Source organism: Amphiprion ocellaris, chromosome 10 (genome assembly GCF_022539595.1).
Source record: "Amphiprion ocellaris isolate individual 3 ecotype Okinawa chromosome 10, ASM2253959v1, whole genome shotgun sequence".
Lineage (NCBI taxonomy): Eukaryota > Metazoa > Chordata > Actinopteri > Pomacentridae > Amphiprion > Amphiprion ocellaris.
In genome coordinates this window covers 17359672-17377223 of record NC_072775.1, presented here as the reverse complement: position 1 = coordinate 17377223, position 17552 = coordinate 17359672, and the positions used below count along the sequence as shown (strand labels likewise).

Here is a 17552-nt window from a genome sequence, read left to right as displayed (position 1 = left end):
GTCATTTCACCTGTTTAATGTTGTCGCTGATTTGCTGGGGTTTTGAGGTAGCAGCTGTGCATTATTAGAAGAGGTACTCACACCTGCAAAAAGTTTGAATAAATTTCACATAGCGGACCAGGAAGTTCTCAGGAAAGGCTTTGAATATTTGAATTGTAAAAGCATTTAGCATACCCTTAGTGAAGTTTGACTGGGAGGGAGATTTTAAGTTTGGGTAATAAATGTCAGTGCACAGATTGCCTCATTAGTGCAAAATAATTAGGTTAATTTCATATACAAATTTAAAAAAAAGAGACAATTAATAGTGGTGAAAGAGGTATTCAGATTATTTACATTTACTGCATTCACTTATTTTATCAGAAAAAACACTTGCTTTTATTTGACATAAAATGTCAAATAAAAGCACTTCGCAAATTAAATGTAAACTGTAAAGTAACTATTAACTGTAGTTGTTGGTGAAATGAAGTAGAAAGTTTAATAATTGTTTTAGGAAACAGAAATACTCAAGTAAAGCAACGTGCCTAAAAACTGCACAGTACCTGAAATAATGTGGTCACTTTCTATACACTATTAGTATATAATATAGACACAGGAGTCTGCACTGGTACATTATTAGGGTATTACTAACACCTATTATGATATACTACATGTGCATATATGGAAATTTTAACACTTTTTTTTAATAAAGGCTAATTTTACAGAGATGTACAATGATTTAGTTTCAATAAAACACTGAAAAAAATTTGAATTTTTAATGAGAAAGCAAATAAGCAAGACTGTGAATCTGATTATTTGGGGCCACATTTGGAGGTTTTCACAGTCATCTTAATTATTTTGGGATGCTGCTAATTTCCTAATTCATCCATTTCCACTTCTTTCTGCACGGTCCGTTAGGCGAAGGAAGCCAGCGTATTGTTCGAGACAGTTTAATTCAAATCTGGGAACCGTGTATTCAGATCAGACGTATGCAGTTCACTGAACTCTGTGTCTGTAGTCCACTGCACTGCATTAGTCGACAAGCTTAACTAAAGTCTATTAACAGCTGTCTTAGAAACTGACTCACCTGAGCTACAACTGAAGCTACTATGAATAACCTGCTTACCCGACTAAGAATAGAAAACATTTATACAGACAGCCTCTTTAGCCTCGATCAGGGAGTTAATTCTACTAAATATAGCCTTCAGTTCTAAAGAATGCAACAGCTGGTTTTAGACTGGACGGTCTGAACATGTATTAGTGCTGAGTAGGCTAATTTACTATGTGGTAGTAAGTCAAGGACACAAGTGACAGAAAGAGAGTACTTAAGTGGCACACAAGCTTTGGTTTTAGTCTCTAGTCTGTGCAAAAGAGACACAAGGTGAAGATCAGGGCAAGGTGGTCCTGTTTAGTCAGAAACCTTTCACTGGCAGGTGCTATGTTTAAGGGACATGAATAATACAGGGAATCAACTGCATATAAACGAGGCAGAGAGGAGCTCCACTGGCTTTAAATCCTGTGTTTTTCCACTCAGCACGATGACTATAAATGAACTGCACAAAATAAATAACAAAAAATTGCAGAAGTTTAAAAATATTTTGGATGAAAGAAAAAAATGCTTTAAAATATTTACTAGTTGAATTTTGATTAGGAAGCACTACATTTCTCATTTGACTGGAAAAAAAAAACTTTGAGACATTGAGCACAAAAAGTAGTTGTGAATGATAGTGGAGAGCAACACATTTCTCACTTGGTCATGAACTTGTAGCCTTGTGGAATCTGATAAAGTTTGTATAATTTATCTTATGAATTCACAGTGCAACTGGTGATAGTGTGGACAGAATGTGGCCCGCTGTATTCGAGCTTATCAGAGCACTAATGCGTGAAAATCTGCAGCACCAAAGAGTCACTAACTCTGATACAAAACGCTACAATAACAGGCTTAAATGAATTAGTTTTACAAAATTAATACACTCCTGTTCAAGCATGACCTAATTTCACTAAACACATTGACTCATCAGTTTATAAGATACACCTGTATACACAATGTAATGTTCAGATGAAACTGCTCGAGCTCTTTCAGGACGTATGTCACATTCAGGTCTGGTCACACATTCCAGACTAAACTGGGGTATGTTTTAATGCCATTCCATATGTAGCTTTTACTTTTATTTCGGATCATTGTCCTGATGGATAATAACTGTCCCCTTCAATCACATTTCTGTAGCAGATTTTAATCCAGATTTGTCTGCATTTCGCTGTATTCATTTTGCCCTCTGCATTTATAGGCCTTCCTGGGCCTGGTGCACAGAAAAACAATCCTCTCAGCATGATGCTAAACCAGCACATTTCATGGTGGGGATGTTGTGATTCTGGTTTCATGCAGAGTTTGGTTGATGCCAAATATAGCGTTCAGCATGTTGGCAAAAAGTCATTTCTGGTCTTGCCAGAGTACATAATATCCTCCCACATGCTTCCTGGCAAAAGCTACCTCTTTTAAAAGTTGTTGAACATATTTTTTCTCTCTGACTTGAAAAAAACAATCAGCAACAATCCAATATGTTTTTGTGGAATTCAGTGAATACCTCATGGTCTGCTAGCTGTCCTCTGAAGAAGGACCAAGAGAGATTGAATGTGTGTTTTAGCCTCGGTTTTATGTCACTAAAATCCTTTAGATTGATGACATATTTAAACTCTGTTTGTAGTACTGACATGCCGACATGGAAAACTGAGTTTTGGCTTTTAATGTTAAAGTACGTACCACTATCTCTTTAGTAGTCTGACTCACCAGATATAGACCGAAGGTATTAAGTGCTTTGGCTTCATATTTCGTATGGCTTTCTCCTCTGCTGACACTATTTGGGTGCGACTGTTTCCAAATCCGCTTCACTACAGCAACAATCTCCAGGCAGCAGTTCTCACCTCCCTACTAGAACAATTCCACACGTCATTATTTTGAGCTGCGTTCTTTGCTTAGCTCAACACAAGAAGAATGTGACTGGTTTAAAGAAATACAAACAACCCAGAGCATTTTTCCTACAGCAGAATGATAATGACGTACAGCCAGACCATAATGCACCGTCTCCGTTGTTAACATGTTAACATGGGGCAATTGGCAGATATGGACAAAACATTGCTTACCTTGCCAACAGATTTTAAAAAACCAAAACATATTTACACATATATGTATAGTTACTTTTCCACTATACTTTAGGCATCAGAATCAGTTCACACATGGCTTTAGGGTCATATCACTACCTGTTATTTTAGCAAGCTCTTGACTTCTATTCTGATTTCCTGTTTTCATGTGGATGAGAAAACAAAGCTTTACAAAAACACACACATGTATGTGTGGACTAGGCCCAAACACCAATGGTCTTTCGCCAAAAACACAAAATCCATATTTAAGTAGCTGTAAGATTTATAACGTCATCTTTTCTTTACTTACTGATATCATCAACTTGTTCCAATTCTTCACCACATTTATATTACACTATTACACTGAGCGAAACTGAACTAGGTTTGGACATATCCTGAAGAAGAATCCTGTGAAGAAACATGGTAATGGATGCAGTCAATATTTTTCATCATTAATTTATTTGGAATACTCCTTTATCTCATAAGTTAGCGCTCTGCAGGTAACTTGACAAAGCAGCAGTTGAATGGTACAGGTGAGTTTTGTAATTTCCGTTTTACTTCTTTAATACTTCAACTACATTTTGTATATGACTGCAGGAAAAGACCATGAGTAATTAATTGCATTAATATTAACTGTGGTGCAGTAAGGCAAGCCAGTTCCACAGCTCTGTTATTGGTTCATGGAACCGATTCATTGTTCATTTTGTTAGTAATGCCTCTGCCTTTCTACTGTGACAAGGGAAAAAGGTCTTTTGGTGATAATGATGACAATTTGGCAAAAATACGTATGAAATCCTTATTTTAGGGCTTTTATTTTAGCACATTTGCATGATTTTCTATGCATTTACTTTGATGCCCTATTTCTACTGTCAGTGTTGCAAAAAACAAATTATATCCATTGTGATCCAGTGTTATAAAACATGAAACAGTTTTTACTTTTTACAGAGCACTGCATTTCCTTCCCCTCCCAACGTTTCCACTAAACATGTCACAAGCGTGAAAATAAAAAATAAATAAATAACTGCAGCACTGATCACAATCAACCACACTGTCCAAAATGTAAAACTATTTCTTTAAGATTACATTAGCCTTCTCTTAGACTAATAACACTGCATTATCTCCCTCTCCCCTCCTAGTATCAGTGCACGACTGAGAGTGTGTTATTCTTTTGTAGTTTATGAATCACAAACTGTCAATAAGTCAGCATAAATTTGCCTTTTAAACAAGCTTTTAGATGGACTGAGTGAGAGGAGGGGACAAAGTTAGATACATAGGTGGAAAAGTTAGTTTTTTTTCAGCGAAATATAGAGAAACAGTTTGCATTTGGAGGGTGTGGTTTGCAAAAAATGGGTACAAAAGGTTAAAAGTTCAGCTGAATAGAGGGAGGGGTGACCAGGCAAGAGGGACAAAGAGGGAAATAGAGAAGTTGGAATTGGAGAGGCAATTAAAGTCATTCCGTCAGCACATGAGTGTGTGAGTGGGTACGTGAGAGACTGATGTACGATACAGATAGAAAGAAGGAGTGGCATAAAAAGAAAATCTGGATTCAGAGGCTTGAACTGAGGCGAGACGGGCGCAGCTGAGAGTGAAAGAGGAAGAACGTCAAAGCATGTAGCTTTGTAGCTCCACCCTGTGATAAACAGACAGAAACATGGTGCGTTGCCATGGCAATAACAGGGAGATGAAGTGCATGACACAACCCATCCGGCATTAAGAGAAAGCCAGTCTCTTGCCTACCAGCTGACATCAATTCAGTTTTCCAACTGGGAGCGCATTTTATTTTTTTCCGCTGCTCTGGTCGTGTCTTGGGCAGAGGGTATTGCGTCTGAACATATTTTTGGTGTTGCTGTCTTCACATTTGGACAATTTGGGGGAATTTTGGCAATGTTTTGTCTTTGTGAATCATCCAAATTGCTTCTACTGTAACAGTTTAAATGCTGTACAACTGTGAGGAGCAAAGGATCTGTCTGACACACAGTTAACAATTCAGAACTGCACAGTTTAGTTGAAAATGATTAAAGCCAGCACGGATTATTCCAAGATGATAAAAGCAAAATTGGTATGCTAGAGTTATTTGACTAAATTAACATACATCAAAATTTACCTTTAGAATCTGAAACAGACTCTGGACAAATATTAACCCTCATTTAAAACACGCTCATTCCCTCACAGTGCCATAAAAAGTCATTGTACAAGTTTTTGTGATGCAGATTCCAGCCTCATGATATCCCTGTGCCCTGTACCCAAGGTTATATTAAAACTTGTGAACTAGAAATGTGCTATATTGAATTTTTGCCTATATTCAATATGCTAACATTTTCCAATTCACTGCGTATTGACATATGCACATATATTTTCTCTTTTGTAGTGGAAATCACATATTATAGGTACTCTTGTCGAGCACTAATCAAGCAAAACAAGAAAATTATTTCAATTTCTGTGTAAATCATGGCAGATTTATTGTTCTGTAACACTCTCACACAAAACTGTGAAACGATTGACCTGGAAAGTGTTACTTGTTTGTCAGCATTCATTTTGGGCTGAAATTTTATTTTAAGAAGTGGAACAAGTAGCATTTGATATTTTTGCCTTAAAATGTACTGCTTTACTCTTAACATCAACACCAGCCACTCATCTTAGTGTAAGTGTCTAGTCATGATTTGCAGTTCAGTGCGGTTTTGAACTTGCTTAAGTCACTTCCAACAAATACTATGACTGTCAGACCCAAACCGGATGTTTTCTGCCCTACATGCAAATCAGATCGTGTTTACAATGTTTCATACTTTCATCAGTATGAAGATGCAAACAGGATTTCATACGAGCAGACTACAAACTGTCAAAAACAACCGCCAACTGCTGCGACCAAAAACAACACCTGACTCACTTGTATGTAACGTGAGCTGGTAGAAGATCCGGTTCAGTGAATGATGTCAAATTAATCCTTATTTGGCAAAGGTCTAAAAGTAAACTGTTATGACCAACATGATGTATGATGGCCGGTTTTCCTTTAATGTCACTCGGAAGAAGTGCTCAGCTGGCAGGAAGAGTGTCATTGAAGATGAAATTACCATTTAAAAGCTATTATTCAAATCAGTCTTTTTGTGGGGAAAAGGCCACTCATGGTCGGAGAAAACCGACAAAGCAGGTTAATTTATGCACAATATATAAGCACTTCAGGGCCAAGCGCTCGATGGCCATCAAATGAAGCCTTGATTCGCTCATTTACAGACATTAGTCAACGCTGCCAAACACATCCGGTAGCTGCATTCATTATGAGGAGAACGTGACAGTGGAGGGAATAATTATTTACTTTTTGTCGATGAAATGCTTGTCTACCTGAACATGCCAAGGTTCAGTACAAGGACGTACATAATCCTGTATTCTTTCTCCCTCCAAAAACACAGTTGTTCTCTTAAAAGTGCAGCAAAACTCCATTTTTAGTAGAATTGTCAATTTAATGGCACCAAACTTTTTTTCTCATCAGGGACAGGACAGACATTTATCAGATATGACCCTAATTTGTAAGCCATGACTGCTGCCATTTGGATTTAATTACTGTTACAATATCGTCTGTTGACCTACTGACAAATGCCAAAAATGTATTGCTACAATGTGTGGTGAAATCAACAAATTTCATTTTATAAGTAGGCGCCAACAGTACTTAGCTTGCACAACAGCTTTCCTGTCAGCCAAGTAAAGTGTGTAAGCACTTCCTGCATGAAATGTGAACTTTTGGTTTAATATCTCTTGATGCTGGCAGCTCATTCTGCCTGTACTTCTCATCACAATTTTAAAAATGTTTGGTTCAGGTGAGTTTTATCTTGACAAAAGAACCAACACTTGGATATTTTATCATCAGAAAAGGTCAGAGTGTGCTGACCAGACTGGATAAGGATGAAGATTCCTGTGCAATACAGGTGTTATTATTGTAAACAAGCTGAGTAAATATCTCTCTCGTTCCCTTTGATTTACACTATTAATCATGGTAAGTGTGTCAGGAAAGAAGCAGGCCCTCTAATGGTTTTGTCATTCTTCCACTGACCTCTTATTGCTCTCAGAAGATTCCAGTAGAGCCGAGTCCTTGCTGTTGCCGTTGGAGCTGCCCAGCGACTCGTGGCCGTGACTCTCGTTCCCATGACTCTCATTGCCATGGCTTTCATTGCTGTGGGATTCGGTCCCACTCCCACTGGACCCGCTGCTCTTCATCTCCACATCCTCCTCGGGGAGCGATCGGGAGCGGGTGTTCTTGCGAAGGTTGTGTGGCGAAGTAGGAGGGTCCTGACCGCTGCTGTCACTACCCTCTGAAGGGAGGCCTAAGTCAGGTCCACCTTGGCTGTAGCCACCCATCCGGTGCAGCTGAGCCATGGAGCTGCACCCTGAGGCCCCCCTGGGGATGGAGCCACACGACGTGGACGCTCTGCACCCCGAGGCGCCATCCTGGTCCTGCAGCACTGGGAAGCAATAGGGCTTGGAGTCTGAGTCTTCTGACATCAGGAGGAGCTCTACCCTGGGCTTGTTCCAGGTTTGTTAACTAGATGATGAGAGAATACAATCACCCCATCTTCACAAGGGTGACACCAGAGGAAATTAACGAGGAGGCGGACTGATCTGTGAAGACAAGAAGATCATACACGTTAGGAATTCATCAATGCTTGTCTAATGCAAGTAAGTGAGCATATTTTAAAGATTTAAAAATGTGAGTTATTACATACACTGTAAAAAAAAAAAAAAAAAAGTCCTGTTTAAAAAAAAAAAAAGGAAAATGTAAAAGCTGGCAGCAAGGGTGACAAAAGAACATGCATTAAAAAAACACAGGAATACTGTAAAATTTAAAAAACTTTGAAACTAATGACAAGTATTGGTACACCAAGGGTATTTTGAGTGGATTTAAATGCAGCAAAATTGTAATTTTATTGTCACACATTGCAAAAGAACTAATTAAGTTTTTACTGATTGCAATACAATAAACAAGGCCTAATTCTATGGTTAAAGCTTATTTACAGTTTAAGCCTGTTTTTTATGGTTATAAAGTGAATTAATACTTGCTTCTGTGATTTTCCTAGTAATTAACTGCAATTTAATGAATTGTTGAAAAATTACAGCTTAAAAAACTTTTTTTTTTTAAAAACTGAAACTAATAGTTGTCTGGGTGGCAGGAAGCGAATCTAAACGTGCATTTTAAAAGGTCAGCAGTGAGTCAAAATGTATGTGGCTTGTACTTAATCAGTCAAAATATGCAAAACACCAGTGTTGTTCTTAAACACAAGGATGTACTCATACATTTACCTGCACGTACATACACATGTGAACAGACTCACAGATACTCATAAGGCAGAAAAAGTCCCTGAGAGTCATAAATCAATGCTACACCGAACTTTCTTCAAAAAGGCGTCTTTTATCTGGAGCAATATCAGAGCATTTGGAGGGTTTAACCTCTGACCTGCAAAGAGCCCTGCAGATGCCTCTGATGTACAGTGAAAAGGCTCTCTGGTACAGACTGACTGGCCTTTAAGAGCAGCGGGTCTCTCTCATCTAAGCCTTCCAACCCTTTGAAAGGATCACTCACCCCGAGACACATAAAACACTCGACTGTGTTTAGCTGAATGCCACCTTAGGTTGCCAACCAACTGTGTGGAACTTTGTCCTGTTCTCTGCAACCCTTAAGTAGGCAAAAAGGATTTCAGACGCCCCGACGAGTTTAAAACCAGCACCATCGCAGATAATTATGTTATATAAATGCCAGAATTTCCAAACAGTGTTGAGTGGAAATTCCTCTGATTACACGGCATGACAAATAGCAGAGTTTGTCTCAACAGTCGTGAGTTTGGAATAAAGACAAGGAAAACTGGTTAGTATCCACAATCAGAATTAGAAACTAAAAGTTTTTTTCTGAATGGATCACTCAGGAATGCAGCTCAAAAATACCAGACAAGTGTGTTTATAACTTTGGTTAATGACAAAGTAAGAGATTTCCAAGAGAATTTGCAATGTAAAAGCTGTTAGATAAGAACCATATTGAGATGTAGTTCAAGACTCAAAAGTTGAGATGAAAAGGTAGCGCTTGCTGCTTCAGGTTATAATGATATAGAATTACACTAATTATACTGTGGTAATGTAATATAAGCTTTTATATGACTGTCTCTGTGTAAAGCTTTCTTTGTTTTAGCGTGAGTAGTAGCAAAACTAAGTTCAGCTCATGTTCATTTGCATTTCAACCTAGTGATAAAAAAATGTGTTCAACCTCTTAATTGCAGTCAAATTTGAGATTTAGAGTACAGTCAAATAAAACAATATCACTCAGACCATCCTGTTTCTGGGCAACAAGGTGAGGTCAAAGCGAACCTCCAGCCTGACTGCTTCCTAGCAATAACCTGACCAGGCAGAAGCATGTCTTTCCCTCAGCATGGCAATGGAAAATGTCTGTTTTCTGTTCTGACTGAGGATACACAGATCCATGATCTCCTCACTTCACCTGAGCTTTATCGAACGTGTATTTAGTCTCATCAAGTTAGTTTTCAGCCTCAAATCCGTGCATGCATAAGCATTTCTACGCAGGTTTTCTGTTGTATGACGCTCGTGCTTGTCCCATCCATCCATTATCTATACACCGCTTATTCCTCACTAGGGTCGCGGGGGGTGCTGGAGTCTATCCCAGCTGACTCGGGCGAAGGCAGGGGACACCCTGGACAGGTCGCCAGTCTGTCGCAGGGCTACATATACAGACAAACAATCACTCACACATTCACACCTACGGGCAATTTAGAGTAATCAATTAACCTCAGCATATTTTTGGACTGTGGGAGGAAGCCGGAGTACCCGGAGAAAACCCACGCATGCACAGGGAGAACATGAAAGAAAGATCCCGGGAAAGCCGGGACGCGAACCAGGGACCTTCTCGCTGCAAGGCGAAAGTGCTAACCACTACGCCACTGTGCAGCCCCGCTCGTGCTTGTTGTCTGTTCAATTGCTGATGAGCCGTTGAAAGCAGAGCTACAGTGATTTGGAGGCCGCAACACCTTCAAAATCAGACAGACTCAAAGAGAAAAGTTGCGACAAACTTATGTACTTATGTTTTATTTTGTCTCTTTTTATTAAGGAAACCCTGAAGCATTTTAAAACACTGGATTTGTCAGCATTCTTTGTCATAAATAGCATCTTTTGTTTTTCTTTAAGTGATTTTTTTGGCCTTTTTTGTAGAGGACAGTGGTGAGAGATGATGAGGAAGGACGAGCAGCAAATTGCCGTGGGTTGGACTCAAACCATGGCCACTGCATCGGGGACTATAGCTCCTGTTCATGGGTCGCCCACTCAACCAGATGAGCTACCGGGGCACCTTTAAATAGCATCTTTATTAAACTTTTATACTGCATTGATCATACCTGCTGAGAAGCTCCAGCTCCCTGATTTGTGTTTTCAGTGCACATGATCAGAGAGTTCAGAGCTGCAATCGAACAGCTGGATCTCCTTCCCTACCAACCTTCCACTGTCTGTGCTTCATTTACTCTTCAAAACCACAGTCTACGTTACACAGACTGAATTCACAGGCAATGAATGAGCATAAATATATATCATACTTGACAAATGCATATGCTTCACTATTCGATTCAAATCAATAACAGTAATTAGATATTTTACTCAAATTGTTGCAAGCAGTAGTAAAGTTTTACATTAATTAATAACAAATCTGTAGGCCTTTTCAAATGCCGGAAAGCAGCAACTTCACAATTACTAGTCTGCTTATCACTGACCTGTAGCAGAGTAGGCTTATTTTTCTGTCCGTGCTGCTGTGTGAACTGGGTCAACATACAGCCAGATGACAAGTGAGCAACCAGGGTCTTTGAAAAATGCTTAGTAAGTTAAACTATAGTTTAGTTATGACCTGTCTTCTATGCAATGTGCAGCTCTGTGGTTAAGTTCAAATTCAGAGATATTATTCACCCAAAAGTTTTACAAAGTGCACATTCTGCACAAACTGCTGAGCAGGGTTTTTGCTGTTGCAGATGATTTTGAGCAGGTGGTGCTGCAGAATCAACAACTGTGACCCAAAGTCTAATCCAGAGTTAAAGAGCTGGCCAAGTCCAAGAGTTCACGCTAGTTTCCAACTACCTCCCGGGCATTCACCTCATTAGGTCGTTACCATGCCAACTCTGTTGGCTCAACACCAGCAGACAGTCAGGAAGGGAAAGAGAAAGAGGGAGGGAGTAGATCTGCACGGGAGGCAGAGGAGTGGAAGACGTAAACATGGACTCTACAGTCAGATAGGAAGACAGATAGTGACCAGATAGAGACACATTCAGCAAATTAGAGGGCAAGTGTGGACAAAGATAGAATTCCTCCACTATCAGAAAAACTCTTCACTTTTGGTGTCATCCTTAATTAAAATGGTTAAAGTACATGCACTTACTTGAGTAAAATCTGATAATGTCATGGATGCTAAAACCACATCCCCATCTGGACGAGATGCTCTGCATTAACTGTCCCCAACCTACACAGCTTCTATAATCAACTTTCGTGGTACATACTCATTAAACATAATTAAAATAGGAGTCAATTAGATAAAAAAGATAAAAGGCAGATAGACGTGAAAAGACAAAAGGAGATCTGTGCAGCTGCAAATCAAAAGTACCAGCTTGCTTTAAAGCACTTCGCACATGATGTTGGAGCACTAAGAATAGCCAATCAAACATTTACTTATTAGATGATTTATGGTACAGACTGTCTTCATTTCTCTACAGAAACAGAGAACTCAAAGTGCAGTTCCCTCTCTAATTTTCACTTACTTAAAAGACAGTTAATGAGAAATCATCAATAAACAGCACACTATAAGGGGCATTAACAGTGTTTTATGCTGAGTATTGATTCTCTGCATACAACCTGTTTGCTTTTTCTGATAAGAGTCTATAAATATCCACTCCATCCCTGCAGCGAGGGTTACCTGCGGCTAATTCAGCAACTATCATTATTCTTTCTGTCCATCCCATCATTTACAAAATCTAATCTTTTGTGCAGAGAAGGAAGCAGATGAGAAAGTGGATTTCTTGCATTCCCCGCTAAGGAACCAATCATCATTTTAAACTGAGCTCACAGGCACCGTGACGCACTCTCGTGTCCCACGTGACGTCGCTGCCGAGTCACTTGTCAGTCACCAACTTTCCCTCACTTTACATAATCTAACAACACAGGCTGTGACACAGTTAAACGTCACCTACAAGGCTTTTTCTGTCAAACTGTACAACATTGAAATTAAGTATAACAAGGGCCAGGTGGCTAACAAGGCAAGATGGGAAAAATAACACAATTACTGGTTGTATCGTACCCTTCAAGGACCATTTCTGCCATGTTAATGCAATTAAAGTCTCTAGTGGGAACACATTGCTTCCTTGACATTTCAACCTGTGGGGACTTTGAAAGATCATTTAAAAGATTTTGTTTTTTGTTGTAAAAAGGACAGAACAGCCAATTAAGACATAGTTTAAAGTCATTATGCTGAATTTGCAATCACGGTGAGAAATTAAAATTTGATTACGTTAGTTTTCCCAGACTGGCGAAAAGCAGCTCAGCCTTATTTTGGAACTTGCTGCTGTCCTCAATCAGTGGTCCCAGAAATAGTCAAATCCAAGTGGGGTAGTAATGCCAGGTGAGAACTAAGCTTTCCACAGACTTTGTCTTATACAGATCATTTATTGTTTAGAGACTGAAAATTCTTCCATACACAGGCACTTAAACCTGGCAGTGTTGCAGAATTAGTGCGTAAAAGAAATTACTAAGAGAAAAAAGAGAAAAATCCAGTGTGTTGGACAGAAATTATGTGACGAGACACGGGATTTTGCATTCAGCTTTCTTGATATCTAAAACAGTTACACACTTCTGTCGCTTGAAGTGTCCATTTTCCATTTTAAGAGCAAAAAAATCCAATATTGATATGCTGGCTGATATTCTTTAGATATGTGTGTTCATTTAAAAAAAAAAAAAAAAGATATGTGTGTTCATATATATATATATATATATATATATATATATATATATATATATATATATATATATATATATATATATATATATATATATATATATATATATATATATACATATACACACACACATTTTTGGGCAATACTGAGAAGGGGAAACGATGGGGCTACCATTTATTCACTTTCAATGCATACCACAAAGTAGTTAATAGCTGACCGTGAACACACTGCTTGACTCCGCACCACTGTTTGCTCTGCTGTACTCTGCTACATGTGCCGCAGGTAAACTGTGTGACGACAAAATTACTAAAATACTCCAAGTATCTTTTTCTGCATAATGTTTTGTACAAAAAACAAAAAAGCTTTCCCATTGACACATATCGGGCACCGATATGCCGAAACCAATACATCTGTAACAAGACAACAGCAGCCAGTAACACTGACTAAACATATCAGATGGCCTGTTTCATTCTCATTTGCATAAACTGAAGAAATCTTTTCATATCACAGCATAATATCACTTTTGAGGAAATAGAAGTATATTTTCATAATCTGCTGATGATGTACTTTTACTTTTCTGAAACATGATGTGAATAAAAGAAGTTTCCTTCACTCAGCGCAGTCAGATGTGCTTAAGAATTTTGATTTCTCAATTGCTGCTGATTACTCAACCTTTCTCCAAATCTATAAAAGGATTTTCCAATGTTTGTTTTTGCAAATCTGACCCACAACATGCAATCTGGTGTCTATTTAGTCGTTGCTGAACATTTTGATGAGCTATTCCCTTCCCTACTTTAGTTACTCTGTGGGGTTGTTGCCTCATACGCTGACCTACATTTGTCTTGAGTGACATCTTCAATAGTCCTGATAAATCAGTGTGCTTCACTCCACAAACTTTTCCACATCTACTTAGAACCCTTAAGGCTCTGTCCATTTTTGTCTACAGTTCCAAAACCACCACAGTTCAGCAGAAAACTCCACACGGAGCTACAAGCTGACAGGAAATGATATTCACACACAAACTGCTGCACAGGTGCTTTGTCACCCTTCCAGTTTCCTCGGTTAAAAATGTTAGTTTTAGAGATACCACAAGTCCAATCCTTAAATAAAGTTTGCCTGGCAATAAGAAGGAGAGTAATTTGCAAGCTCTTCTCCTCTTGAGATGTAGGTGGGGAAATTTGTATGGCTGCCAACCCATCCTGATTGCAGCAGTAAGATAAACAGGTCTAAGTGACTTCTCCTTAGCCAACTTTACATGCGTCAGACATCCTTTTTCCTCCCTTTGGACTCACAAAGGGTAGCTGAATATGACTACATCATACATGCTGCCACCCATGATGCACAGTTCACACAGGATCCCTGTAAATTAAACGTCAGGCTTCAATGCTAAATGAGAATGACAGCTACACTTGAATCTCACATTTTTGGATTTTTCAAAATTACTTCTTCAGAATCAGAATCAGAAAAAAACTTTATCTTCGAGGGGCAATTATGTGACATTGTCTTTATGGTCTTTAAGGAAAATTTAAAACCAGCTGTTACTTATCTTCACAATTTTCCTTTTAACTCCAGAACACAGACATCACACAAATGATATAAACTGAAAGTGAAGTTCCACTGTCATTGCATAATGTGAGACAGCACATTGTACTGAACGAAAGCTTTCAAGAGGCAGAGTATCCTTTAATGTAAGGCTCGTTTCCCTGACTCAACATGAGGGAAAAGCGTCGCTCACATCTTCCATATTCTCTAATCGGAGTTGCATGTGAACTTCTGCCATGTGCTGCTGCTGCTGCAGTAGACTCTTTATGTAAGGCGTTATGTCTGAGTTTTCATGTGACAGTGACACCAGAAAGCACGTCCACAATGCGCCATATGAGACTCTGACATCCCCACCTCGGCCACACTGTCAGCTCAGCTCTATTTATTCCGCGGCTGAGCGATATCCATCAGTAGGGCTGCATAATGCGTCCACTCCCCTTATGTAAAGTTCCCGTGAGCGGCAACATTTAGCTCACTGCGCTTAAAGGTTATTCTGTCACGGGAGGACTCGAGTTCCCGCCGTCATGTGGGCAGGGCCGGTCTCCTGCTGTAGTCTACTGACCGAGGCTGACCCTCACGTTAACACAGTTATGCAACTTTAACGCCTCACATTGACACACTGCGTTACTTACCCAGAGCTCAGCTAACTTCACTATCACACACATTCTTAACCACACTGCAATACCAACGCACACAAGCAAAAGTACACCAACCTCTCAACAGATCTCGGTGTCTCCGTTAAAATGGCCTCGCTGTTCGAGCTGCTTCTTGTCTGTAGAACTACCGCAGACGTCGTACGGATGTCGTCGGTCCCGTGCCTCCCCGACAGGTTGCTTTCTCCCGTTCTGGTTTCCTCACTCACCGGGACTCTACCCTGGATCTCCAAGCGCAGGCTGTGACCTCATTTCGGGCTCCTCCTTAAGCTCCTCCCCGTGCTTCAACGCCCATTGGCCCAGAGGACAGTCCCTCGCAACGTCACGCTGCTCTGAACGAATCAGCTATGCCCGCCTCCACGGGGGCGTTTACAGCAACTGCCGCTCCGCGCTGCGATTGGTCCAAAGCGCTGTCAGTCCTTTTATATAAGGATGTCACCGCTTTCACGTGGAAACCCACGGCTTCAGCCGGCGTGAGAGAGGCGAGAGCAAATCACTACGACGCTGCTGCCGGTGAATGAAGCCGCGGAGATGGTTGGCTCGCAGCGGCTCAGCACGGCCGACTGTTATCTAAACGGTTATACAAGTGTGTGTGTGGCCAATGTGGGTGAACTGTAGGGTGCGCAGTCATTCGCGTAAGCATTAAAGTTCCTTGACTCTCAAAAAATGTGATATAATTCAAGGTGTCTTTGATCGGAGGAGTTATCTAATTTGCAGCCATACTTATGTAAAGTGCAGTTATGTTGTTGCAGTGTTATATTTGCAGTTGCTGAACAATATATTGAAATAATAAAGCACAATGGCAAAGTGAGGATGTTTTCAAATATGGTGTAATGACTATTTAAATTTATCACCTTGGTTCATATACACATTAAGCAGAAATCACCTAAATTAAAGTAATATTTTAATGTGTTCACCCTTTTCTTTGGGGCAGTCACATGGTTTTTAAGCTGTTTGGTTGTTGGGTTCTTTCAGCATGAATTCCGTTCATTTTTATAAAACCACACTGGCTGTATCAAATTGAGTACATGGTTTTGTGCAGGCCATACTATCTCTTGCAGCACTCCTTGTTCTGCTTGTGGCTTAAGATAGTTTTTATGACTTTGACTTTATGTTTGGGGTCACTGTCAGATCATAACCCATCTGATGGTACTGTGATGGAAAGAAATCTTAAAAACATCATATAAAACAGACTGTACTTTCACAAAATGTTCATTATTGTCCAGATGCAACCATTTTATTAACACAGCTGTACTGGATGTTACTAAATGCCCTTCTGACTTACTTAGAAGTCAAACTGTCCCCCTTGTGGCTGGAATTAGACCAATTTCGTGCTCAAATTATTGATAAAAGATCATTTTCTTTCGGCATAAAAAGGTTTGGTGAGTGGTGCCAACATCCATTATCTCAGTTACAGTCTGAAATGGTTAGTTTCACATATTTTCATGTACCACATTTTGTAGTTAAGTGTGTACTTGCATTGTGATGATTTCTTTCTGTCCTGTGTTTTGTAATACTGTATTAAATGCTACCTGAGGAACAGTGCTCAGTGTGTAATCTGAAGGAGTAGCTGCTGTAGTAAGCATTTTCACTGTTGTTGTTCTGATTGTCACTCAACTAAAACCAGGACAACTTTTCACGTAGCGCCTTCTGACATTCTCATCTTGGGGGCTTGTTGACTCACTGTGAGGCTTTGGTTTTTACTATCTTTGTAGGTCAACACCTGAAATGCAATGAATTTCAATAGTCATGTGGTTGATACAGAGAGCCCAAAGTAGAGCAGACTGTATGTTTAAATGATTTTATCATCACTTGAGTTGTTTTAAATTTGAATGACAAGGTGATGAGTAAACAGTAAACATTTGTATACATGGAAACAGTTCTTCACGACGAGACAAATTAAAGACTGTTCCAGCCAACTTGTTAACTTACAATGGGGGATATTATTTAATACCATTACATTAAAGTGAAACTGTCAAATTTCTCTCATCCTATTCTTAGTATGTCTTTTTTCTTCCAAAACACACTTATCCTGTTCAGAGTTGTGAGAACCTGGAGCTTATCCCAGCTCATCCTGGACAGGTTGCTGGTCTGTCATACAGATTAAACACACAGACACACAACCACACCACAATCACACCTACTGGCAGTTTGGAGACTCCCAATTATCCTGCATTTCTGGATTGTGTGAGGAAACACGAACAGCTGCACAAAAACCCGGACAGACGCAGGGAGACACAAGCAATGCACCTTTCCACACAAGGAGGCCTGT

At 39.6% G+C, this 17552-nt stretch overlaps 1 protein-coding gene across 4 annotated transcripts in view; it reads right to left on the bottom strand.

The window, feature by feature from the left end:
* Positions 1 to 15505, bottom strand: part of per2 (period circadian clock 2) — a 35298-nt gene extending 19793 nt beyond the window's left edge. For 2 of the 4 annotated variants that reach the window (XM_023285742.3, XM_023285743.3), the window contains exons 1-2: positions 15341 to 15504; positions 7157 to 7722 (exon numbers count right to left, since the gene is read on the bottom strand). In XM_023285742.3, coding sequence (XP_023141510.2) covers positions 7157 to 7605 — 449 coding nt within the window. In that variant the 5' untranslated portion in view covers positions 7606 to 7722; positions 15341 to 15504. Of the gene's footprint in view, positions 1 to 7156; positions 7723 to 15340 lie in introns of all 4 variants that reach the window. The other 2 variants (XM_035955290.2, XM_023285744.3) reach the window with 2 other exon arrangements.
* Between the last annotated feature and the right edge of the window lie 2047 nt (positions 15506 to 17552).